This window comes from Lithobates pipiens, unplaced genomic scaffold (assembly GCF_037356315.1).
Source record: "Lithobates pipiens isolate NorthernLeopardFrog02 unplaced genomic scaffold, aLitPip1_a1.2 Scaffold_22, whole genome shotgun sequence".
NCBI lineage: Eukaryota > Metazoa > Chordata > Amphibia > Anura > Ranidae > Lithobates > Lithobates pipiens.
This window is the reverse complement of record NW_027507784.1, coordinates 250,401,958-250,428,165: the sequence shown is the minus strand read 5'-3', so window position 1 is coordinate 250,428,165 and position 26,208 is coordinate 250,401,958. Positions and strand designations below refer to the sequence as shown.

Genomic DNA, 26,208 nt, shown 5'->3' with positions numbered 1-26,208 from the left:
AGCACAGGCTCCTGGAAAGCAGAAGGGTGACCAGTTAAAGGTCCACCAAAATCCTCAGCACCAAGCACATGATGCTCTTAATCTGGCCCTGATTGTACAATCTGGCATTGTACGAAAAAAAAATTCAGTGCATGTCCAATAGAATAATATCGGGTGAACTGTCCTGATTGGTTCTTGAAAGCTCTGTACTATCAGATTATTGTACAATCGATTTGAAAGCAGCATTTTTCGTATGATTTTCGGATCGTGTATACAAGGCTTAAAAGATCATCACAAAGTTCACGTGACACGATCCCTAGGAGGAGTACAATAGAACGTCTGGCTCTTTGTAGAATATTGTTCTCTACAAACCCCCTCGTCTCTTTATATGGAGGCTCCGCCTGTCCCAGCACCTCACATCCTCTCCTGGTGCTGTTTTATGCAATTCAAATCTGAACCGTCATGTTGTCAGGCAGCGAGCGACCATTGGCTGTCATGGCGACGTTTAGGCTTGATTGGACCAATGACACACGCGTGCGCGCTGTTCCCTAGGCGGCCCGTGTATCGCGAAGGATGCCGGGAGTTCTTTTATAGCTGGAGCTCAGCTGAGAAGTCCGGGTAGAGCTGTGTGAGGGCGAGCTGTATGCACAATAATGGCGGAGGGGGACAACCGGAGCACCAACCAGCTGGTAAGCGAGGGTGGTGTGTGACTGCTGTCAGGGAGCTGCCTGTGGAACTATGCGGGGAGAGGAGATGTGGTCACACGGCCTGCCTTGTATTTGGGTTGCGATTATATAAGACTACTGTAGGCTTTGCTTCCATCTCCATAGCTTTGTACTGAGGTGGTGCAGTCCTGCGGGGTTGTGATTGGAATGACTCGCTCGCTTTGTAACAGCAGAACAGGCCTCGGGAAGGGAGGTGACTGGAGATGTTATCACACTGCACAGCCAAACAGGGAAGTCCTCATAACGGTCTGTACACACACACACACACACACACACACACACACACACACACACACACACACACACACACACACACACACACACACACACACACACACACACACACACACACACACACACACACACACACACACACACACACACACACACACACACATACACATACACATACACACATACACACACACACACACACACAGATATACACACACACACAGATATACACACACACACACACACACAGATATACACACACACACACACACACACACAGATATACACACACACACGTGCATTTATATACACAGGGCTTTGTACATCGTGCCAGCTCTTAGAACAATTGTTCTGTGACTAATCGGAGGATTCCAGGCACACATACATTATATAATTTAAAGCAGCCCTGTCACGGTTTTAAGCTGACAGAAGCCTGACTGCAAAGAAAAGCATGACCATGTCCCCCTTCCTGCTGCTGTGTCAGCCATCTGATGAAGGGGTAAGCTCACTTTGGGTGTGTCGTATGTCCGCTCCCCCGCTCTGCTTCCTTCTGCCCTGGGTCCTCAGTGATGATCAGGGGCCAGAGAATGAAACCAAAGTTGGTCCAGAAGTGTCAGAAATGATTCTTCATCGGGTTCAGCTCTTGAAGATGGGAAAGGTGGCACAGACCTTAGGACAGGGTAAGGGTCCCTTTTACATGGGCGTGGATCTATCTGCCAGTCTTTGACAGCTCCTGACTGAACCGTAATGTATGGAAGATGTAAACAGATGGTCAGTCATTTACATCTGTCTGTTTTTTTTCTTCAGTAGAACAAGGCTGGCTCCTTTTCTGTTTAGGTGGATTTAAAAGGATGCTGCCTGTTCACATCCGTTCTGTTATTAAAGCGGAACTTTACCCATAACAATGTACTTCTTGCTGGAGGCTGCCATTTTGCTGAAACCCAGAGCCCCCAAACAGCAGTAAATCAGAAAATGGCACTAAACCCATCGATTTAATGGTTTAAAAGGAAAAAAAAGTTGCCTTCCTGGAATGCCGGGATTACTAACTGTCACATTTGCTTGTGCCCTCAACCAAACTGTCAATCCATCAAATGGCTGCTACTATAACTGATCACATGTGCAGCACCATTGCAGTTGCAATTTAATTGCTTGCTGTCCACCCACCATCAAATGACAGAGGAACGGTGCAGCTCTTGTTCTGGGTGGATGTCATTTGACGGCGCACCCAAACAGCCGCTTCCATGGGGGCACGCAGAGCATCAGCTGCGCCCTGTTGCTAGAACACGGTGTGACCCCGATCTCTTTAAAGAGCCACGACAGCAGCTCTTTAGCCATGTGATCGGATGTGTCCAATCGGTCGTATGTAAACACAGAAATGCCAGTAATCGGCTCTCATCGCCTCACAAGGACAGCTGATCAGCAGCATCTCCCCTCAGGGTGAGACCGTGTTTTACTGGATTTTAAACAGTATAGACCCTTATTTTTAATGTTTTACACAGCTATACCTGACAATGTGCCATCCTGAAGGGATCTAGCAAGACTTTGTTTTCTGACTAAAGGTTCCACTTTAAGTGCAACTTAGAGGAAGTAAACCCTGATGAGTTTACTTCCTCTTTCATTCCCTGCAAAGGCAAAGCATAATGGACTACTATGTTGGTGGGGGTCTCGCAGCTCCGCCGCTGTCATTCGGCGAAGCCACGATGACGTCACTCCCGCGCATGCGCACGTGAGCCGACACGCGCGGCAGCTCCGTCGCTGAGAATTCCGCGCTCAGTGCGCCTGCGTGCCGTAGACAGCGGTGCCCGTTTTCAGGCAAATATCTCCTAAACCATATAGGTTTAGGAGATATTGCTTGGACCTACAGGTAAGCCTTAATCTAGGCTTACCTGTAGGTCAAAGTGTGTTGTAAGGGTTTACAACCACTTTAACTTCTCAATTTAACAGCTGCAAAAAGTTACCTTCTTGGCATGCCGGGAATGATACTGTCACAGTTGATTGTGCTCTCCATCAATCTATCAAACCATCAGATGGCTGGTGTCATAAACTAACTACATGGCAACTGCAGATTAGACGGAGGCTAAGATGAAGGCTTCCTTGGCTAAAAAACATGGGAGAGTTTAGTTCCGCCTTAACAGCTTACTGGACTCCGCAAGCCGATGTTGGTTGGCAGAAATGTACGGGTGTGCAAAAGAGCGTACCCGTACGCCGTTTTGTAATCCCGGGCTAGTGGGAGCGAGCCCATGGACTCGATGTCCGCCGGTGGCCCACGATCGTGACGAGAAGAGGCAGTTCTGCCTAGTGACATGGCAAGGAGCTACTTCTCCCTGTCACCAGGAGCAGTGATCTGTCATGTCCTAGGTAGCGCCCCACAAACACTTGGAACACACTGAGGGAACACAATTAACCCCTTGATTGCCCCTTAGTTTTTAACCCCCTCCTTGCCAGTGACATTTACACAGTAACCAGTGGCTATTTTTATCTCTAATCGCTGTATAAATGTCAATAGTCCCAAAATAGTGTCAAGTGTCCGATCTGTCCGCCGCAATGTCGCAGTCCCGATTACAAAAAATTGCCATTACTAATAAAAAGTTAATAACAAATGCCATAAATCTATCCCCTATTTTTTTTAGATGTTATAACTTTTGTGCAAACCAATCAATATTTAAATATATAAAGAATACATATCGGCCTAAGTTGAGGAAGAATTAATTTTTTTTTTTTTTTGGGAAGATATAGCAAAAAGTAAAAAATATTTTCTTCTTTATCGCGCAAAAAATAAAAACTGCAAAGGTGATCGTATGCCACCAAAAGAAGGCTATTTGTGTGAGAAAAGCATGACAGTGCAATTGCCAGTTAAAGCAATGTGCTCCCCTGACGATCGGATTCACTTCAGAACCAATCAGTCCCCAGGCCAATGATTTCTGGCGAATGAAATCCTCTCCTGCCTGTGTAAGTGTAAATGCAGGCAGGGGAAGTGATGTTGTCCCCGCCCCCCTTGAGGATCTCGCTGAGAAGACATCTCAGAGTAAGTTGCACTGACACAGTACACATAGGCACACAATTCACAACCCCCCCCCCCCCCCCCGTAACCCCTTCACCCCTTCACTCCCTGTCACTGTGTCACCCAGTGCAGCGTTCATTTATTTTTTTGATCACTGTACTGGTGTCATTTGTGGCAGGCCCAGATAGGTCTAGGGACCCCCTAATAAAGGTTTAACCCCTTGATCACCCTGTCACCAGTGATCACCGTATTAGTGTCATGGGTGACGCTAGTTTTTTTTTTTTTTTTTTGCACAGAGCAGGTAAGTGTAAAATGTTTGATATTTGTAATTTTTTTTTTTTTTTTTTTTTTATCACTTTACATATCTCCTCCTGAAGAGCTCCAGGTGCTGCTGCCATCTGATGCTTCTGGGTATGTTGGATAGCATGTCCCCTGTCAGGCGCTGTGGCTTCTCCTACATCACTACAGGAGACTGTGACATAGCTGTGAAACTATAACAGCTGGCAGGGGACACGTGATCTGACACAAGTGGAATTGTCAAAGCAGCAACACCCATAGCAATTAAAGTTTCCAAACAAAAAACAAAACGAAAAAAAAACACGTTAGACTTGCCTGCTGCACAGAGCAGCTCTGATACTGTTCTTATTGGGTCCCCAGCCGGTGGTCCTGGCTCCAACCCTCCAATACTCAGGTAAGTATGGGGAGGGAGCTGCATCCAGAACCTTAATGTGCCATTGACTCCTGCTGCTGTCAAAGTCAGCTAATGAGGAGGGGTGGGGCCAAACCACTGCTCCATGTCTGAATGGACAAACTTAGCTGTAGCTCGGGTGCCCCCTAAAGGAAGCTGCTTGCTGTGCGGGCACTCAGCAGGGGGGGAGGAGTCAGGAGCGCTGGCAGGGGACCTGAGAAGAGGATGCAGGCTGCTCTGTGCAAAACCACTGCACAGAGGAAGTAAGTATATAACATGTTTGTTATTTGTAAAATAAAAAGACTTTAGTATCACTTTAAATAGGGCCACATTATTTGGGTAGTACGTGGGGGATTATTTTTGCCGTGGCATATATACACCCCCTATTCGCTAATTCTGCAGTTTAAGCGGGAACCGCTAGGAAGCAGTAAAAATGCAGTTTAACTGCGTGGTTTTTATTGCCCCAACCACAGCTGTAAATAATTCCTAATGCCGCGTACACACGGGTGGACTGTATGGCGTACGTAGTCCATCGTACAATCCGACGGACAGTCCGTCATACTTTCGACTGAACGGACTTGACCACACACGGATACCCAAACAGTCCGTCGAAAGCTTGCGCGATGACGTGTACAGCACGTACGACGGGACTAGAAATAGGAAGTCCAATACACAGCAAAGCACCCTTCCACCGTGTAAATCCTTTCTGGGCATGCGCCATTCTTAGTCCGTCGAACTAGCCTACTGACGAGCGGATTGTCCGCTGAAACCAAAGTACGACGGACAGAATTTCGAAAAATCCGAAATACTTAGTACGCCAGACTGCACGCTGAAAAAGTCCGCTGAAGCCCACACACGAGCGGACTGTCCGCTGAAATGTGTTTCGACGGACTAAGTATGCCATACAGTCCGCCCGTGTGTACGCGGCATTAGAGATAAATATTTAACACAACTAATAGATATTTTTATTTTTTTTTCTTATACCACATGTGATTAAAGTATAAGTCCAGCCTAACAATAAAATCACCACATCTACAGACATCCGCAATCTAACACAATTCTATCTAGCCCTGTAAAGAATAAATCCGTATACATACCCTTTCTGAAGCAGATCTGACTCGCTCCCACTCTGGGCTGCCAGCTGCGGCTTTGCTGTGGAGCTGGGTGTAGAGGACACAGCTGACAACGGAAGCCCCATAGTAACTCTATGGGTGATGGCACTCCCCATTCATTTCACAGCTGTGTCCCCTGCAGAGCTTCAGCCGCTGGGGACCAGAGCAGCTTTAAAAAAGGTATGTACACTGATTTATTTTTACAGGGCTAGCTAAGTTGGTGGTAGATTGTGGATGCGCTATTTTTGTGGCGGTATTCGGCCGTTATCGGGAAAGTTTTACCCCCTGCTAGCGGCCGAGAAAGGGTTAAAACCACAGCAAGGCCCTGCTACAGCAGCGCTTTGCTGGCGGTGTATACACCACTCCTGCCCATTGAAATCGATGGGGCAGTGCGGTTATACAACAAAAACCACATGTAGTCCTTTCTCTTCTGCATCAGAAACACATGGATAGTAGGTTGTATGGTTTCCAAAGGCATAGTTCACACCAATGCAATCAGTTTCAGTGCGTTCCAGAAAAAATGTAGAACTTGCTGCTGTTTTCCTGTACTGGATTATACTGGAATGCAGTAAAATGCATCAAATCCACATCGAAACGCACATGTCCCCATTTCTCATTTAAGGAAAAAAGCACTAGAAAGCCTCAAACACGTAGTCTGTGTTTTTCTGCCAATATGGGGTGCTGTGTGTACATTAATAAGGAAAAAAAAATTTACTTAAATGATTTTAGCAAATGGCTGCAATATAACAGAGTGAAAAATGTAAGGTGGTCTGAATACCTTATGTCCCCATTGTACTTGTGATTGCCTCTTTATATCAGCTACAGCTGGACTTACAGTTCACAGAAGTAGATGATAGCCCTAGAGTGGCTGTTTAAGAGAAACAGAACCTGATTCTCTCAAACGGGATACTGGGCTATAATCTGGATTCCTGAGAACAAAGATTTACCTTCCATTGGGTAAGGTTTACAAGATCAATATTCATTGATCGGATACAGGCCAAACCATTCTGTGTTTAATCAGGACTCATGTCTGCTGTAGGACAAATGACATAATGTATTCCTGCAGTCCAGTGGACTCGCTTTTAGGAGAAATGACTGAAAGGTTCTCTGATAAAAGTATGAAATCTGTCTCCATAGATGCTGTAAACACTATTTTATCCATCAACCAGAGGTTGGTACTGTAGAAGGCCTTCAGTGGACCATAGATGAGAGTGGATGGGGTGCCCATATGAAGCCTGGGGTGGAGGAAGGGCATTGAACATGGAGGGAACGCAATGCTTCTTCAAGTTGGATTTTGTAGTGAGAGCCCTGTTCATGTTTCAGGAATAAAGTCGGGGTCCTCACCTGCAGATCCTTTTTAGACAATGCTACCACACCACAGTGGAATATATCAACAAGCAGAAGGGCACTCAAGAGTTCTTTCCTACTGTCTGTGGCCAAGGTTATTCTGAACTATGCATAGACAAAACTGACTTCTTTTTGGCAATACAGGGGGTCCCCTACTTACAAACATCTGACTTACAAATGGAGGGAGATAACAGGAAGTGAGAGGAGGAAATCTACCTCTAGGAAGGGAAATTCTCTCCTGTAAGAGTTAATATGGGGAAAAAAGGTGTCTCCACCGATGCTTTATCACCAATCCTTGTTTCCCTAACAGCCCAAAATTTTCAAAATCCAATTATCGTTGGGACAGAAAGTGAGGTGAAATCTTCTGTACAGGGGGACAGACAGACAAACAAATGTAACAGGGGTGATGATAACACTTCCCTATGCTATCCAAAAAGCTTAAAAATAGATTTTTTGTCTGGAGCTACACTTAAAAAATGTACCTGTTCCGACTTACAAACAGATTAAACTTAAGAACAAACCTACAGTACCTATCTTGTTTGTAACCCGGGGCCCCCCTGTATATATCAATGGGAGCCAGAACGAATTATTGTGTTTTATTGGTTGCCACCAGGATAAGAAGGGAGACTGGTCCCAGAATCCAGAAGTGTTTGCCACCCTATCAGACCCTCCAGAGGTGGTGCTTTTCGCCTCTGCAAAATGTAAAGACAAAGTTGTTTTCTCAATGCAAAAGATCAATGCTATTGTCATGGACACACTTGTAATTGCATTTACAGTTCAGTTTCTGCTATGTATTCCCCCCCCCCCCCCCCCCCTATTCTTGTAGTTGTTTAGAAGTTTAAGCCGAAGCACACAAATCTGATCCTGATTGCTTTATTTTACCCAAAGAGGCCATGATTCTCAATCCTCCTCTTTGGTCATTGCCCCTCTTTGATTTGTCCTGGACAGACCAAATCTAAATTCCCAGGATTGAGATCTACATCCTCCGGTGTGGACCTTAAAGTGGTAGTAAACTATGTTCTACCACTTGTACCTACAGGCAAGCCTACAAATGTATCCAGAGGACGCAAACCCAGAAGAGAGACCAGGGGAAGGTGGTGGCGCTGGAGGGGCTCATTTCCACCACCCCCCCCCCCCCCCCTCCCTTTCTCCCCTCATTGTGTAGATTAAGGCTTACCTATAGGTCAAAGAAATATCTCCTCTCCCTGTGGGCCTAAACGATTTAGGAGATATTTACAAAAAGACAGGTGGACATCGGCGTGCAGGCTCACTGAGTATGCGTTAGTGGCGGCTCCCATGCGTGGGAGTGTCGCCATCGCTGCTCCGGCGATGTGAGTGACCGGAGCAGCGATGCCCGATAGAAGATGGACACTCCGTGCTACAGGGGACAGTGGTGACATCGCTGGCTCCTGAGTCAGGTAAGTGACACATAATGGGCTACTATGTGATGCATAGTAGCCCATTATGCTTTACCTTTGCAGGGAGACAAAGAAGTAGTAAACCCATCGGGTTTACTTCCTCTTTAAAACGGATCACTGTAACAAATATATGTACCTTGCCATACCTTCAATTGCACAGTAAAAGAATCACCTGCCTCATGCAACAACACAAGATGTGAATGCTATGTCCATTGTGGTGCATTGCTAAAGAGTGCAGGTACTTTTTTGTTTAGTTTTCGTTTTTTTTGTTGTTTTTTTGTGTTATCAGTTATATGTTCAAAGTGAACTGTTTGCCTTTTATGGGTGTCGGCGCAGGAAAACCTGTTTTATTCGCTGCTGGTCCCTGTACTGTGCCAAATGAATATAGGTTATACTTTCCTGTGCAGCCTATCTGGCACCACAGAGACTCTCTTCAGTAACCTTACCAGATGCTTGGATCGATGTGCATTCAGCGGTGTAAAGTCTTCAGCTGACAGTTTCTGTTGAAGTGAATCGGAGCCATGCATATTTGGGTAGCACTAATTGGCTCATAAAGATTTTCCGAGCAGCTTTCATTACAATATTCTTGAAGGTCTACTGGGATAACCGCAAACTTTATCTATTGCAGGCTGCAGAGACTGCTAGCCTAGAGGAGCATTTTCATGGATGGGGTGAAGTGGTCCTGCTTTCAGATCGTGTCCTTCGCTGGGAGAAGCCATGGTTTCCAGCTGCTATAATGGGAACAGTGTCTTTTATCTTCCTGTAAGTATATATACCTAAAGAATCTGCTTTTGCATTCAATGTGAAATATTTATATAGACAAAGGTATTTCAAATTCAAAGGTAGGCTTCATTCACACTGGAGGCAGAGGAGCAGTAAACAGGTGATCTGCATTTTTACAACCCACTACCTCTAAGTTTACGTGGTAGCCGAAAGGGTGAGTTCATACTGCTGGTGCTGCAACTTTAACTCTGCATGTTAAGTTTGACAGGCAGCACCGCTTGTCAAACTTGCTTATTAAATTAGGTGGGCTGTGCTAAAACCTGAATGCCTGTTCTCTTATACGGAATGCGAAGGCAGCAATATCACTTCCTAAATGCCTGTGAACCGGCTGTCAACTGTGGTTTGAAAAATGATCCACTGCAGATCGCTTTTAGCTGTGGTGAAGCTACAAATCTCATCATACATGTGATTTATCAGGGTCTTGCAATGTCTCATGGGATTTGCGTTGTCAAAACAGCAACAGGTTGCCTACCCCTGCTCTAGAGAGCCAACGGAAGTATCACTTCTGGGATCCGCCATAATGTTAGGTCATATCCTGTCTTCTCGGCTGGTGCCATTACTGTTGTGAAACAGAAGATGGAAGTCTACTCCATACACATAATATTTATGTTAGTTATTGTATTTGGTATAATAAAAATAAGGATGTCCGCAGAAGGATAGCAGGGAAAATTGGTGGACATTTCGCACATGCTTATGGGCACTTTCCCACAGAGCCGTGCCGGCAGTAAAGCTTCGCACTTTTAACCCCCGCTAGCGGCCAAAAAAGAGTCAAAAGTGCCGATGCAGCGGCGCTGCCCATTGATTTCAATAGAAAAAAAAAAAGAAAACGAGGAGCGGCGCCTCTGGGTGCAGTAGTTTTTAACCACTTGCCGCCCGTCCTATAGGCAATTGACGGTGGCAAAGTGGTTGCATAATCCTGATCGGACGTCATAGGACGTCCTCAGGATTATGAGCCGCTGTGCGCCCCCGGGGGCGCGCAGCGCGGCGATCGTTGTTGCGGGGTGTCAGTCTGACACCCGGCAACTACCATCTCGGTAAAGAGTCTCCGACGGAGACTCTTTACCACGTGATCAGCCGTGTCCAATCACGGATGATCACAGTGTAAATGGGAAGAGCCGGTGATCGGCTTTTCCTCACTCGCGTCTGTCAGACACGAGTAGAGGAGAGCCGATCGGCTGCTCCTCTGACAGGGGGGGTCTGTGCTGATCGATTATCAGCACAGCCCCTCTTAGGATGCCCACACTGGACCACCAGGGACGCCACTAGACCACCAGAGAAAAGGTAATCCTCCCTAGACCACCAGGGATGCCAGTCAGCATAATGGATGCCAATCAGTGCCCATAATGGATGCCAATCAGTGCCCACAATGGGCATCACTGATTGGCATGCATTATTGTTTGGCACTGATTGGCATCCATTAGTACAGTATAACACCAATGCTGCCTATGAGTGCCCACCTGTGCCGCCTATGAGTGCCCACCTGTGCCGCCTATGAGTGCCCACCCGTGCCGCCCATCTGTGCCGCCCACCCATCAGTGTCGCCCAATGCCACCTCATCAGTGCCACTTCATTGGTGCCACATCATTGGTGCCCATCAGTGTAGCCCCATCAGTGAAGGAGAAAACTTACTTATTTACAAAGTTTTGAAACTGAAACAAAAAAATTTTTTTTTTCGGTATTTTTTTATTTGTAGCGCAAAAAATAAAAACCGCAGAGGTGATCAAATACCACCAAAAGAAAGCTCTATTTGTGGGAAAAAATGATAAAAATTTCATTTGGGTACAGTGTAGCATGACCGCGCAATTGTCATTCAAAGTGCGACAGCGCTGAAAGCTCAAAATTGGTCTGGGCAGGAAGGTGTTTAAGTGCCCTGTATTGAAGTGGTTAAAACACAGCTTTAATATATAAAATGGCACTCGCATTTAGATGAAAATTAGCAGGCATAGTATATTGAATGTCATGACGAGTATCCCAAAGTCCATGCTGTAAACAACATTGCTGATAACACTTCCGGCAGGTGGTATGGCCGGCTCCGGAAGGCGGGCTCAAACCGAGGCTTGGAACGCAAGATGACATCTCAAAGGGATGTGTTTCGAGAGTATGCGCACTTGGTTGTTGTCACAAGTCGCACTCCTTTTTCAACAGACATAGCAAGTTACCATAAAGGGGGGGAAAAAGGGACATAGGCGGATTATTAGCCGGATTATATCCCGCCTATGTTCCTCCCCTTTTCCCTTTTATAAGTAGCTCCTTTATGGTAACTTGTTATGTCTGTTGAAAAAGGAGTGCGACTTGTGACAACAACCAAGTGCGCATGCTCTAGAAACACGTCCCTTTGAGATGTCATCTTGTGTTCCAAGCCTCGGTTTGAGGCCACCTTCCAGAGCCGGCCATACCACCTGTCGGAAGTGTTATCAGCAATGATGTTTACAGCATGGACTTTGGGATACTCGTCATGACATTCAATATACTATGCCTGCTTATTTTCATCTAAATGTGAGTGATACTATTTTTCATATATTAAAGCTGTGTTTTAAAAACTACCGCACCCAGAGGTGCCTCTCCTCTTGTGTTTTTTGTTTTTTTTTTTTTTTGTTTCTACAGCCTCAGAATATGGTTTCTATTCTACATTGATGGCAGCCCTGCGTGCATCCCCGGATTGAGTCTCTTTTCTATTTCACATCGTACATAAAAGTTTTTAAAGTGTGTGTGTTTGTTTTTTTTTTTATTTTTATTATATTTACTTTTTTTTTTTTTTTTCCCAATATAGAGAATAATTTAATACCATTGGGCAAAAAACTGACTCTTGGATTAGTGCGCCTATATTTGTCATTACATTTCAATGGGCAGGGGAACTTTAGGAGCGACTATACACTGCTCCTAAAGTGCCTCAAAGAAGCTGCTTGCAGGACTTTTCTAAGTATCTTGCCAGTGCACCGCTCCAGTGTGAAAGGCCGCGGGCTTTCACATTGCAGTGACGGGAGAGGCGCTTTAGAGATGCTATTTTTAGCGATATAGCGCTTGTAAAGTGCCTCAGTGTAAAAGTGGCCTAAATTTCATAATTACAAACCGTTGAGGGTGTAGGCACTTTAGATGTGTCTGCTTGGTGTGACCCACTTTCAACATCTACGATTGGTCTTTGGAGCACAGAATAAGTAGTTTGCAAGCCTTGCCTTGGCTATTTTTACATTTCTGAACAAAACTATTATTTTTATTTTTTTTATTGTACATTGTATCCTTTTTTTTTATTTTATTTTTTATAGGATGATCTATTACCTGGATCCTTCCGTTCTTTCTGGTGTATCGTGTTTCGTTATGTGCCTATGTCTGGCTGACTATCTTGTTCCCACATTGGCTCCCAGAATCTTTGGCTCCAACACATGGTTTGTATTTCTTCTGCCATCATAATACACATTGATAAAAGTAATCTAACTACATACAGTCTTTAGCTCTGTGCAGTTGATATATGTTAAGAGCAAATGAATTTTCACGTTTTAAAAGCATTGTCTAACTTTTGTTAAAGACCTTCTCTAACATGGAACTCTGACTGAATTTCTTTGGGTGGGTTGAGCATGTTTAATTTCTTGTCTGGTCTTTGCTGCTGAAACTCCCACAAGCCCAATATCACAGCTGTAGTAGGCCAACTGCTGTTGTCACCAGCCTATGGACATGTAAACATTTTGGAGAATATATTAGATCTTTGTAAGACATTGCCCATTGAGATGGCTGGCTGATAGATTGCACTGTAGGGTTAGAAACGTATAGTGATCTTTAGGCTACCAGTGTGTAGCCACTGAGATCTGAGTCTGTTCACTCCAGTAAAAACAGGGGTCGATTTACTAAAACTGAAATGTGTGACATCTGGTGCAGCTGTGCATAGTGACCAAGCCACTTCTAACTTCAGCTTGAGTAATTAGCTGGAAGCTGATTGGTTTCTATGCAGAGCTGGATCAGATTTTGCACCCTTCAGTTTTAGTAAATCAGCCACACAGTATCAAAAGCCTTCTGTCGGATTCTGAGCTAGCACTACAGAAGTGGCTTGGGAGGCAGAGGGGTAGCAGGATAACTGGAACCGGGTTAATGGTCACACAATGGTGACAAGTGTGTGAGTGGCTGGAGGACATCTGTCCTCTGCAGTGTTCATCTGCTCCAGTGTGCTTGCAGGGAAAGAAGGTGAAACCAGGATAGCCAAGCACAAGTGTGGGTGCTGGGCTGTACAGGAGGGTGAGCGGGTGAAGACAGAACAGTCAACCACCATTAAAGGCTCTGTGGTGGACCACAGTGTATGTAGAAGGGAGAACAGATGAAGGCAGGACAACCAGGGAGGGCTCTATGTAGGGCTATACAGAAGGGAAAACAGGATAGCGAAGCACAATGGCGTGCCGTGGGCTTTTCTCTGCCATACCAGAGCCTTGGATACTCTGGATGGGGTACCGTAGAGATGGTTACATGTGGTCCTCCATTTGACTTGTGGGTACAAATAAGGCCCTTGAGCTTTTTAAGTTGGGGCATCTCTGCTCTAGTGGAATCTTCATATTTCTGTAGAAGCTACATAGGCTATTGATAAAAGGAACTCCTGCTAAAAACAAGCTTGGCTTTTAAAAGTCATTTGAGGAATGAGGGAGTTCTTACCACTGAAATCCCAGACAGAAATAAAGGCCAAGCGGATGATCAGTCTTTGTCTACCTACCACTGGGAAAGCATGACATTTCTAGGTTTTATTAGTTTGTTGTAGGATATAGTTCTGTTTTAAATTGTTTACAGGTTCAGGAATTCTGACAGTTTCTTGATTGTTGCATTTTGTAGGACCACTGAGCAGCAGCAGAGGCTGCATGAGATCTGCAGCAACCTTGTGAAAACCCGACGCAGGATTATTGGCTGGTGGAGCCGTCTCTTCGTCTTGAAGGAAGAAAAGCCCAAGATGGTAAGGATTAGGGGTGCACCGAATGGGTTTTTTGGTGTCAACCGATACCAAAAATGAAAGACACTAGGCTGAAAACCGATACCGAAAATGAGTGTTTTAAAAAAAAAAAAATATTTTTATATATTTTAAATAGGGCTGTTACTGATTTAATATTTTTGTGTTCGATTAATCGTGTTTTTTTTTTTTTTTTTTTTTTTTAATCTTATCTATTTCATTTTGATTACTTATAACGCACATACAGATCCAACTACTTTTGGCTGATCTCCTTGCATTTCAACTCTGCATTAGTCAGTGGTAAATGTGGTATACACTATATACAATCACCCGACACTAGTTAGTTTCCACAATCCATGACTTGGCTTCACAGTTCACACAAATACGTTTTTAAATGAAAACTGTTGCACTGATGTGTGTGTGTGTGTGTGTGTGTTTGGTTATTTTTTATTTTTTTTTCCACAGCGTGACAATCCCTCCACCTCCAGTCTAACTTATCACTCTCACCTTATGGGATGGACCCCTGTGCAAACAGGTGGTCATGCGAGTGGTTATCAAAAGGGTTAACACGGACCATAAACTTCTCTTACGTCTCCTTAGATCTCAGCAAGGATACCAGGTCATGGCTAGAATGCAAAGATCTAAGTGCTCACCGCTTAAGTACAAGATTCAATTTTTGTGTTCAAACACAAACTACTCACATAAAGATGATAAAAACACAGCATGTAAAGCCGACAATTGTGTTCGTTCCATAGGGCAGCAGCGGGTGACATGCGTAGCTACTCCCCTGTATTTGTTGCGTTCAATCAGAGCTTCAACATCACTAGACTCCTCCCCTCGTTAGCAGACGGAGACACTTGGGGGAGGGGTCCAGTGACGTTTATGTCCGTGACGTGACCGGATCTCCGCTGGAACGCCCTGAAGACCCGGAAGCCGGTGGAGGGGTGAGTACTGATCAAAAAAATTAATCAATTGAGGAATTAATCTTTAATTTCCACAGCCCTAATTTTAACTAAAATAACACATTGCTAATCGTATTGGCAAAATGTCCATGCGTTGCAGATATGCAGGAGATGGTCAGAGACTGGGGACATGGTACAGGAGATGGTCAGAAACTGGGGACATGGTACAGGAGATCAAGGCAGCTTGCCTGTGCCTGTCATGCAGCCTCACCAGGGCCCCTCAGACGCAGCCTGCCAGTTTCCAAATCAGAGCTGTGATCTCCGTGTGTCACGGAGCTGTGTTTGAATTGCCCGGGTCCCACCTCCTGTAACACATCACACTGATTCAATGTCCCACCATTGGATCAGTGTGCCATCTGTCACAGGAGGTGGGACATTTACTGTGGTCTGTGTAGTTAAGCTCCGTGACACACAGAGATCGCGGGGAGGACTGTGGTGAGCCACGCCAGGAGGATACCCCCGTAATGGGCGGCACCAGGGACTTTTATCAGCTTGATTTCTCTTTCGGCAAAGTGCTGAAAATGCCATTTTTGGGCCAATATGTTTTGGCTGCCGAAATTTCGGTGCATCCCTAGTAAGGATATATTTTACTCTAATGTAAGTCATAGGATTTTTGTAAAACCCCCAAAATTCAGAACAATAATCAAATTGCTTATTGTAGAGTTTTTGCACCATCAAAGAGTTTAAAAAATGCTTATTGGCATCATTCCTTAATGCTGAACTCCACATGTATGATCTTTATTGCATACTTTGGTTCAGTTTGAATCAATGCAAGTATGCTTATCTTATTCCTGAGGAAGCTAACAATCCTTGTACTAGCTGCCAAAATATTAGTGATAGCGAGGATTTTCCAGGTCCTGTGATTTACCCTCTGCACACTGACCTCAGGGGGGTCACTGGCTCAGGAATGTATACAGGCCATTCTCTGATTTGATGGGGCGATGATGTCATGAGAAGCCACTTGACACAGGACCCAGAAGATTGTGGCTGCCTCAGAGGTAATGTCTATTTACTACAGGGATCTGTCTGCTTCCCCAGTGGCCCTTCTGGTATAAAAGAAGCATATTTGTATGCCAAGCTGGGCCAAGGTAAGCATGCAATGAAGACCATACCTAGAGTTAAGCTTTAAAGTGTATCTCTAGGCAAAACATATGTATGTTTTATTTTTTTTTCTTTGTTTTGGATAGTGGGGAAAGGTTAGACCCTCTGTGTCTTTCCTGGGAAGATTTTTCCTTCTGTCTGTAAGTCTGTTGTCACAAAAAAAGTAAATAAAGGGATAGTTCAAAATTTTAGCCTCCTCATTAGAACAGGAGGTAAGGTAAAATTTCCCAATGGGACATCATCTAAAGAGGGGAATTTTCCAGCATTATTTCTTTATCATACATCACGGGACACAGAGGCTCATAGTAATTACTAAGTGGGTTATATCTCGCCTTCAGGTGCTGGACACTGGAGTAATCAATTAGACAGGAAGTTTCCTCCCTAATATAACCCCTCCCCTACAGGGAGTACCTCCAGTTTTTTTTCGGCATTGTCTAAGGTGTTGGTCATGGTTAACGAGTGCTCCTAGATGGCCCGAAGAAGGGTAAGGGAGCTACACTATCGGATCCATTCAAAGAGCCAAAACAAAAGCTAAAGTGGATGGTACCTGATGCCTCGATGCTGAAGAATGAGGTTTTGCCTGTAATGCTTCTCTTAGGAGAGCAGGGCCCTGAGACACAGCATCTTGGTCACATTGCTATACCATAGGTTTGCTCTGGCAGGGCGCTATACATGGCCCTAGGCAGTGGACCTTATGTATAGAGGGGACCCCATCCTTGAAGGTCTAGCATGTCACCAACCCGCCGTGATGGGTGAAGATTGGGTCGCTGTAATATTCCAGCAGTACCCTGCAGTGAGGAATGGTGAGTCTGCATTTGTTTGCAGTGTCTCTATTAAGAGAGTGATCTGTTTCCCAGTGGCCACTGGGAGCAGTGTGCTGTTCTATCATGCTTGTACTCTGGCTCAGGCAGGCTGCTATTTTTTCCCCCCCCCAGCCACTAGAGGGTACAGATTTGCTCCTAGCCTATTGTAGGCAGGAAGAAGGGCAGCCATTACCATGTGCTGACAGGTCGGACGTACTTGGAGACAGAACAGTAGGCCTTGAGTGTGTGAGTGCCAGATTGGGAACAGGTACAGACAAGTCATGATTACATGCTGCATATTTTCTGCCTATCCATGGGGCATGTACATGCTGTAAGTAGTAGATACACCCCTGGCTGATTAGCAGTTCACTTTAAAAGTGTCATTGTCTGCTTGAGGGCAGAAACAGCATAATATACATGCTTGCAGTTTTGAAATGCATGTTATAATACATCTTTGAAAGGTTTGAGCATAGTGCTTATGTGCTTGGTATTCTACAGGTATAAGTATAGGACCAACTGCAGTTGAGCAGGTGCTTGCTTACAGACTTGCTAAAATCACACAGTTGCTGATACGCACAGATGCTGATATGCACAGTTGCTAAAATCACACAGTTGCGAGTACGCACAGATGCTGATATGCTTTATTGCACAAGAGTACTTGGTCACCCAAGGGTACTTGTCTGCACAGTAGTGCTTAAAATGCATAAAATATTTGATCATATAAAAAAATGCAAAATCGCATAAGGATGCATGATCTCCTAGATTTGCATGGTTGCATAATGAGGCATGTTAATTTAAGTTTTCCTTAAATATAAAGGATTCTTTATGTTCATAGGAATACGTGTCTGCATGGATACATGTTGGGTAATGTTGAAAACCACGTTCATAAAACGCTTGCTTGCAAGATGCCTGTTCCATAGCACACTTGCTATATGTATGTGTGTGTGTATGCAGAGCACACTTTTCTTGTTTTGCCTAACACATACTTGTATGAATTGATGCTTCCATAGAGGCGTATGACGTTAATACTTGCCTCATACACATATGGGCCGTTTGCATATGTGTCTATTTGTATGGGCTACAGAGGTTGTCTACGCTTCGCAAGGGAACAGCACCTCTTCCAGTTGGTGGTCTGGCCCTTCGGGTTAGCCACCATGCCCGGGGTAAAGGCCCAGGTTATAGCTGTAATGGCATACCGAGACAATCTGCTACTGATCAGTCAGTAGCATGGCTAGACCTAGGTGGTCCAGTATGGTCAAGTATCTGGAACTTCTGGGGTTGGGATCCTAGTCTAAAGGTACTTTCTTACAGTCGGTAAGGATCTCGGAGTGTTCTGGACTTAGCCCAAAAAGAGGTCAAGGCAAGGAAGAGTTCCTTACGTTTCCCTTTGCTAAGGTGCTAGGGAAGATGGCTTCATTCAAAGCGGTTACCTATGCTCAGTTTCATTCAAGGCTGCTATGAACATTATTCTGTCTGTCTGGAGCAAGTAGATTCTAACCTAGGCATTATCCAAAGGGTCTGGTCCCAGGGATACGCCAGAACCTCAGCAAAGATGGCAGAAAGGAAGATCCTTCGTGCCGAAAACCTAGAAGGTGGTGGCTATGGAGACCAGCCCTGAAGGAGACCACTGCCCAAGGGAAGTGGTCAAGCTCAGAGAGCCTTGACTGTCAACATTCCAGGACTTCCGATGGCACGTCTGGCTTAATGGCCTGGGCATGGGATCAGTTTTTCACTGATTTATTCTTTCCTTCCAGTTCAGCTGCTTCCGCAGATTCTACGCAGGTTCAAAGTGGAAGGGAATCCGGTAATACTACTAGACCGGCATGGCCCAGAAGATCCTGGTATGCAGAGATCATAAGGTTGGCAGTAGGAAAACTGGACTCTTCCATCTCATCCAGACTTGCTTTCGCAAAGGGCCGGTATTCCATCCAGCCTTACAATCGCTAAATTTAAAGGTTTGTCTATTGAAGCCCACATTTTAAAGAATCGGGGGGGGGGGGGCGGCTTTCAGGTTCAGTGGTAACTACCCTGATTAATGCAAAAAAGCAGGCCTCTAGGACCATTTATTATAGGGTCTGGAGGGCCTATGTTTCCTGGTATGAAACCAAAAGATGGCATCCTCGGAGGCATGTCATAGGTAGAATTATTGCCTTCCTACACTTGGGGGGGGGGGGGGGGGGGGTAAAAATTTAAGCTAGCCTTGAATACCATCAAGGGTCAGATCTCGGCCTTTGTCATTGATTTTTAAAAGGCCGCTTGCTTCACATTCTTTGATCTGGGCCCTTTTATACAAGGGACAAGGCATATAAATCCACCAGTTAAGTCGCATTTATGCCCGTAGGGTTGAGTCTAGTTTTGTGTGCTTACAAGGACAGGTCCTTGGACTGATGCACCATATTCCTTTGATCCTCCTAATGGGGGAATTGGTGTTCTTTGTGTTTGTTTTATTTATTTATTTTTTTAAACTAAATCTAGCTGTCATTTGAATCAGTGTTTCTTGCCTTCCTTTTTACCAGAACCTTGTTCTCTGGAAGGAAAGTTATTACTTCCGCTCAATATAGTGTGAGCGATAAAGGTATATCTGAATGTTTCAGATACGGGAAAATGACGTTTATGCTGCCAGAGGGCCCTAAATGGGCAGGCAGCATTCAAATCGGCTACTAAAAATGGTTACACTCTCTCACTGTAGTGAGCAGTCAAGGCCTATCTGAAGCGACAGCTCAGATACGGAAAACTGTTTGTGGTGCTACCAGGAGGTTTTAGGAAAGGGCAGATAGCGTCTAAATCAAATGTTTAATAACTTGACAAATCAACATTAATTCAGGCTTGCGGTTTGAAGAAAAGGTTCTCTCCTTTAGAGTGCACTTTACCATGGCAGTAAGCTCTTCATGGGCGGTGCGTTATCAAGCCTTTATGAGTCAGATTTACAAGGTCGCCACTTGGTCGTCTATACATACGTTCACTTATTTCTATCAGGTGAATGTAAGACGGCAAGAGGATGCTGCTTTTGGCACAGTGTACTGCAGGCAGCAATTTAGGTCCTCACGTCCAATGGCGATCTAAGTTTTTTTTTTTTTTTTTTTTTTTTTTTATTATTATTTGCGTTTCCCTCCCCTCAGGCATTGCTTTAGGACATCCCACTTACTAATTACTATGAGCCTCTGTCCTGTGATGTACTCCAAGAAAAGGATTTTTACAGGTAAGCTGTACTAAAAATCCTATTTTCCCCTCTAACCTACACACTACTCAAAAGTGTGTGTGTGTGTGTGTGTGTGTGTGTGTTTTAAAAAATAAATGTATATACGTACTTTGAGTAGCAAATTATTGGCTTATAACCTGTGTGTGTGTGTGTGTGTGTGTGTGTAAGAGTCTGTCCGAAAGTAGCCTTTACTCCCCAGGGTTTAGCACCCCAGGCTGAGATTGGATAGTAGCATACTGATGAACTCCACCTGACGACTTCCTGCAAGCATGTTCGGTGAGGTCACTGTGCGAAGCAATAGAGCTCTGATTTGCTGCCCCTCCCACTTCCAGCTAGCGTGCTGCTGTTGGGTTGACTACAGGAGGCTAATGTCGAGAATAAATTGCTCCTTTTTGCTATTTCTGTCTGTAAATACCTTTTTTCTAGTGGATATAAGGTACCTTTTTTTAATCTCTAGTGAATAATAGCGTATCTTTGATCTGCCTAAAGTTTAAATTTAAACTTGTGCAGTTCATCTATGTAAATGAGTGATTTTAAAGGTATGTTGGCCATATGACCCTAGTAATGTTTTTTTGATTGTGGTGTTTTTTTATTTTTTAGTATTTTATGTCTATGATCACAGCTCTTGCTGTTGTGGCTTGGATTGGACAGCAAGTTCATAACCTCTTCCTCACCTATCTTATAGGTAAGTATTTTCCTGTATTTGGGTTAGGATATTCAGTTCAATGCACAACGGCAAACAGTTTATTAAATATGTTTGAGGCCTCTGAAATACAAGTATTCAAATTATTATTATTATTATACAGGTTTAATATCTCTTGCTTTGCTTATAGATATACTGTGTTTCCCTAGCACAAACGGCACATCGTAGCAATTGGTGCCCCACCTCTGAAAGTAGCCTTTACCCAGTCAATTTTTTTATTTATTTTTTTCTGGTTAACAATAATGTTATATTTATTTTTATATACCCACTATGTAGCCACCCCAGTGAATGCCATAAATGTGTTTTTTAAATATCAAATTTTCCTTTTTTGGGGTGGCTGCTGTTGCAGAGGACAAATCCCTTCATAAATAGTAATATACAGATACAAAGCACTGTCCTTAAATATATTCTACATATACAACTATTCAGTTCAAAGTCCAATCCAAGTGAAAATTAGTGCAGTCCTTTACCCAAGGTTCACAATGATGCGATGCGGGAAGCAGCGCAATTACAGAGCCAATTCCTGCATCGCTCCTCTCCCGCAGGTAGTTCACACTGCCTTGTACGAACTGCTGCGGGTGCCCTTAAAGTTAATGACGCCCCCAGTTTAGTTCACAGATCGCAGTACGAACTGTGTACTCGCATAGGTGAGAACACCCATGCGATCTGATTCTAGTGCGGGGGAAAAACAAGTCTCTGCCCTATTTTCTGTGTGAATCCAATGCGAGTTCAGACATACAACTGTGTGGCTGAACTCCCATTGCTCAGATCGCAAGTGAAAATGGTCTCCACAGTGTAGGAACACAAGGTGTGGAGCAGAATTGAGGAATGCAGAACCTGAGACCAGAATATTCCCATACAAGCGCATAGTGACTCTGAATGTTTAGAGTCCACTACTGTCGATGAGGGGGTTACTGTGGTTCCTAAACTGTGGAGACCATTTGCATGCTTGCCATTTATTTAAGGACTGCACACATTTTCACTTGAATTGGAAATCTTTAGACACATGAATTGCATAGCTGTATATGTTGAACCTTTTTAACCACTTCAGCCCCGGAAGAATTTGACCCCTTCCTAACCAGAGCACTTTTTGCGATTTTGTGGCACTGCGGTGTTTTAACTGACAATTGTGCAGTTGTGCGACGTGGCTCCCAAACAACAAAATTGATGTCCTTTTTTTAAATTTTTCCCACAAATAGCACTAAAAAGCTCTATTTGATCACCCCTGCGGTTTTTATTTTTTGCACTATAAACAAAAGTGACAATTTTGCTATAATATAAATATACCCCAAAAAGAAAAATTATAAATATGTGTATGTATGTATGTATGTATGTATGTATGTGTATGTTTAGGCCCATACATATGCTTCTACATATTTTTGGTAAAAAAACAATCACAATGATTGGTTTGCTCAAAAGTTATAGCATTTACAATATAGGGGATAATTTTTATGGCATTTTTATTTTTTTTAACTAATAGCGTCTGGGTTTTTTATTTTTTATTTTTTTTATCGTGACTGCGACATTATGGCGGACACATTGGACATTTTTGGGACCTTTGTCATTTATACAGCAATCGGTGCTATACAAATGCTCTGATTCCTGTGTAAATGGCAGTGAAGGGGTTAACCACTAGGTGGCAATGTAGGGGTTAAGTGTGTCCTAGGGGCGTGTTTCTAACTGTGGGGGGCGTGGCTGTGTATGACACACCACTGATCTCTGCTTCGATCGGAGCAGAGATCAGTGACGCTCACTAGGCAGAACTGGGAGATGCTTGTTTACATTAGCATCTCCCCGCTCTTCCTCCCCGGTGAGACTATCGCGTCCGCGATTGGACTCTGCGGTTCCGACCGGTGCGCACGCAATCGCACGGCGGCAAATTTAAAGGGCCGTACCTGTATGCCCATTTGCCTGTCCGTGCCATTGTGTCGACTTCGGCAAGCGGCGGTCGGCAAGTGGTTAAAGGGCAACGTACAGGTACCTTAGTTTGCCTGTACGTGCCCTTCTGCCGACGTATATCGGCATGAGGCGGTCGACAAGCGGTTAAAGGACAGCGCTGAGTATCTGTAGATTACTATTGGTGCTATATTATTTCACTATGATTCATGGACATTGATTGTTGAGGAGGAACTGAACGCTGGAATCTGTGCCCCAAAAAGCAGACGAGCAAAAGTATTAATCACTAGTATTGCCTGTTGTCTTTTATGCTGCTGAATTTATATATTTTTTATTATTATATAATAATTTTTTTTTTTTTTTTAGCGCAGACCGATGTACGTCGGCAGAATGGCACGGGCAGGCAAATGGGCGTACCTGTGTGTCCCTTTTAAATTTGCTGCCCTGCCGGTCGGGACCCCCGTGAGTCCGGTCGCGTGGACTTGATCGCCGCAGGCATACCCGCGATCGTCTCACGGGGCGGCTGAATGGGGAGATGCTGTTGTAAACCCCGTTCTGCCTAGCAACTAGTGACTGATCTCTGCTCCATGTGATTGGAGCAGAGATCAGTGTTCACTAAATTAAAGCCCAGCCCCCAACAGTTAGTAACACACCCCTAGGAACACTTAACCCCTACACTGCCACCCACTGGTTAACCCCTTCACTGCCAGTGTCATTTACACAGGAATCACTGCATTTATATAGCCGTGATTGCTGTATAAATGACAATGGTCCCAAAAATGTGTCAAATGTCCGCTGTGTCTGCCATAATGTTGCAGTCACAATAAAAATCGCTGATCGCCGCCATTACTAGAGAATAAAAATGCCATAAAACTATCCCCTATCTTGTAAACGCTATAACTTTTGCGCAAACCAAAATCAATATATATGTTTGGGGGATATTTATTTGTAGCTCTATTTTTGTTTATTTGTGGGGAAAAAAAGTACGTCAATTTTGTTTGGGAGCCACGTCGCATGACCGCGCAATTGTCAGTTAAAGCGACTCGGTGCTGAATCGCAAAAAGTGGTCTGGTCTTTGGTCAGCAAAATGGTTTGGGCTGAAGTGGTTAAATGCCCAGATATACCATATACCATGTACCTTTTTGTAGTGACTAATGATTTTGGTTCTTTACAGTTTTGGAGGGCTGGTAGCTTAGGAGACATTGCTTATGTTTTTATATAGAACATGTGGCAGCTATTGTAATGAGAAGTATATTAACAAAAAAAAAAAATTCTGCCTTCTTTTCAGTGAGTTGTGCACTTTTGCTACCTGGTCTGAACAAACATGGAGTTATTACAAAGTTTGTAGGAATGGGAAAGCGGGAAATAAACAAACTTCTGAAGCAGAAAGAGAAAAAAACTGAATAATGTCAAGTCAACATCACTGAAACTTCCATGGGAGCTTTTTCTTTTTCTTTTTTTTTCTTTTTTCTACATTTTGGTATTTGGGGTTAAAGTATATGCCTGACCTTTTTTAACATTGCCGATCACTTCCCCAATAACTACCAATGCTGTATCTTTCTAAACTTGTTGCACTGAAACTTGTGTTTCCCTAGTGTACAAAGTCTTTATCTCTAGAGTGTTCGACAAACTGCTGTAATTCTAATTTGTCCAATGTGGACAAAATTCCTGTGTCCCTCTATTTTTAATGTTTTTTTTCTTGTCCTCTTGTAAATATGCTTTATTTTATCCTTGTTTATAATATTTTATTATGTGTGTTTGTTTTTTTTGTTTGCTTGGGTTGGTTGTTTTGTGTTTTGTTTTTGTTTTTTTACAAATTTACATGTCTTCCTGCTGTCTGTGGATGTAATAAACCTAATGTACAAGAAATGAATTGGTGTGTCATTGCTAAACTGGTTTCCACGTGGGTGTGTGTGGGTGGGTTGCTTATTTTATATGTAGATTCCACAAATTCTGTATAACATACCCACCAGTTCCATCTTTGGAGTTGGATATGGAGCATTTTGTTAGGCTGTGATACTACAAAGCTCCTCATGCCACAGTGGTGCCTTTTACATAGGAAGAGATTTCAAAGTGAACATGTACTTTGGCTATGCTGCGCAAAATAGTCGGCTCACTTTGTTAGAGGGGGAGTGTAGGAATTTAAGGCCTCATGCTCTCTATCTCTTTTAAAAGGCTGGAATCTATACTCTCAAACATACATTCCTCCATATTGGATTGTTTTTGGGCCAAATGCAGGAAACTGGAATATTCTCTAAATGGTCCATTCATTTCAATCATTGTCCATGGCTCCAATGTAGTATATCCATTCATAGGAAAAAATATATTTTCTCCCTGGTAAGGTGTACAAACATGGCTCTCAATGTGGATTCTCCCCAATACCCTGCCCTTCTATTGGATACATGACACCCTATACATGGGAGGACTATCATGCTCTACACCAGTGGTGGCAAACCTTGGCACCCCAGATGTTTTGGAACTACATTTCCCATGATGCTCCTGCACTCTTCAGTGTGGTTCAGCATCATGGGAAATGTAGTTCCAAAACATCTGGAGTGCCAAGGTTCGCCATCACTGCTCTACACCTAGGTGCAAAATACAAGGTAAATTGTATTAACTCGAACCGGGACCACTGAGAGCCTAAACATGTTCTTAAAGGGGAATATTGCTGATTCACATGTAGTACTTGTTTGGAAACCATAGATTTTTTTTTTTTTTTTTTCTCCACATCAGTATCCAGACTGTCCTATAATGATGGCAGTCTGCTTGGAACCAACCCACAAAGTTTGGATAATAAAGAGTCTCATTCTAATGCTTATAAGGTCTGACAGATGGTTGTATCCTGTGGATACCTATTCAGTTTGGCTGTTGACACTCAACTTTATTGGAGCCCTCTGAGTTGTTAGACTGTGGAGCTTTCTTGAAAGAAGCTCCTGATCCACATATTTGAGGAACAACGTCCTTTGATTTAACTCTGGATTTATTAATTATGTATGATGGGGGCAAGAGCACTCCGCTTCCTCGGCAGAATAAGCCTAAAGCTAGCCATACACAAGTAGCTACAATACAGAATACAATCAAAAATAGAATACCGTACATCTGAAAAGTATTCAGTTATTTTTACAGCCTTATTCCCAAAAAAGGATTCAATTCATTATTTTCCTCAAAACTCTACAAACAATACCCCATAATGACCACATGAAAGACATTTGTTTTGAAATCTTTGCACGCTTATTGAAAAAATAACATCTACATAAGTAATTCTCACAGCCTTTGCTCAATACAGTATGATGCTACAAGTTTGGCACACCTATTTTTTGGTAGTTTCTCTTTCTTGCA

The 26,208-nt window shown here is 43.7% G+C and overlaps 1 protein-coding gene across 1 annotated transcript; it reads left to right on the top strand.

Moving 5' to 3' along the window:
• The first annotated feature begins 508 nt into the window (after window positions 1-508).
• ARL6IP1 (ARL6 interacting reticulophagy regulator 1) lies at window positions 509-24,738 on the top strand. The gene is made up of 6 exons (XM_077448937.1): window positions 509-668; window positions 9,133-9,266; window positions 12,551-12,670; window positions 14,094-14,211; window positions 20,871-20,955; window positions 24,158-24,738. The coding sequence occupies exons 1-6, from the start codon at window positions 633-635 to the stop codon at window positions 24,274-24,276; spliced, it is 612 nt and encodes a 203-aa protein (XP_077305063.1). The 5' UTR covers window positions 509-632; the 3' UTR covers window positions 24,277-24,738.
• The last annotated feature ends 1,470 nt before the right edge of the window (window positions 24,739-26,208 follow it).

Excerpts from the sequence above, each read along its gene's own strand:
- ARL6IP1 (XM_077448937.1), top strand. The coding sequence starts at position 633 with ATGGCGGAGGGGGACAACCGGAGCACCAACCAGCTG. Across the intron at positions 12,671-14,093 it reads ATCTTTGGCTCCAACACATG|GACCACTGAGCAGCAGCAGA; the intron begins GTTTGTATTTCT and ends TGCATTTTGTAG. Across the intron at positions 14,212-20,870 it reads AGGAAGAAAAGCCCAAGATG|TATTTTATGTCTATGATCAC; the intron begins GTAAGGATTAGG and ends TTTATTTTTTAG.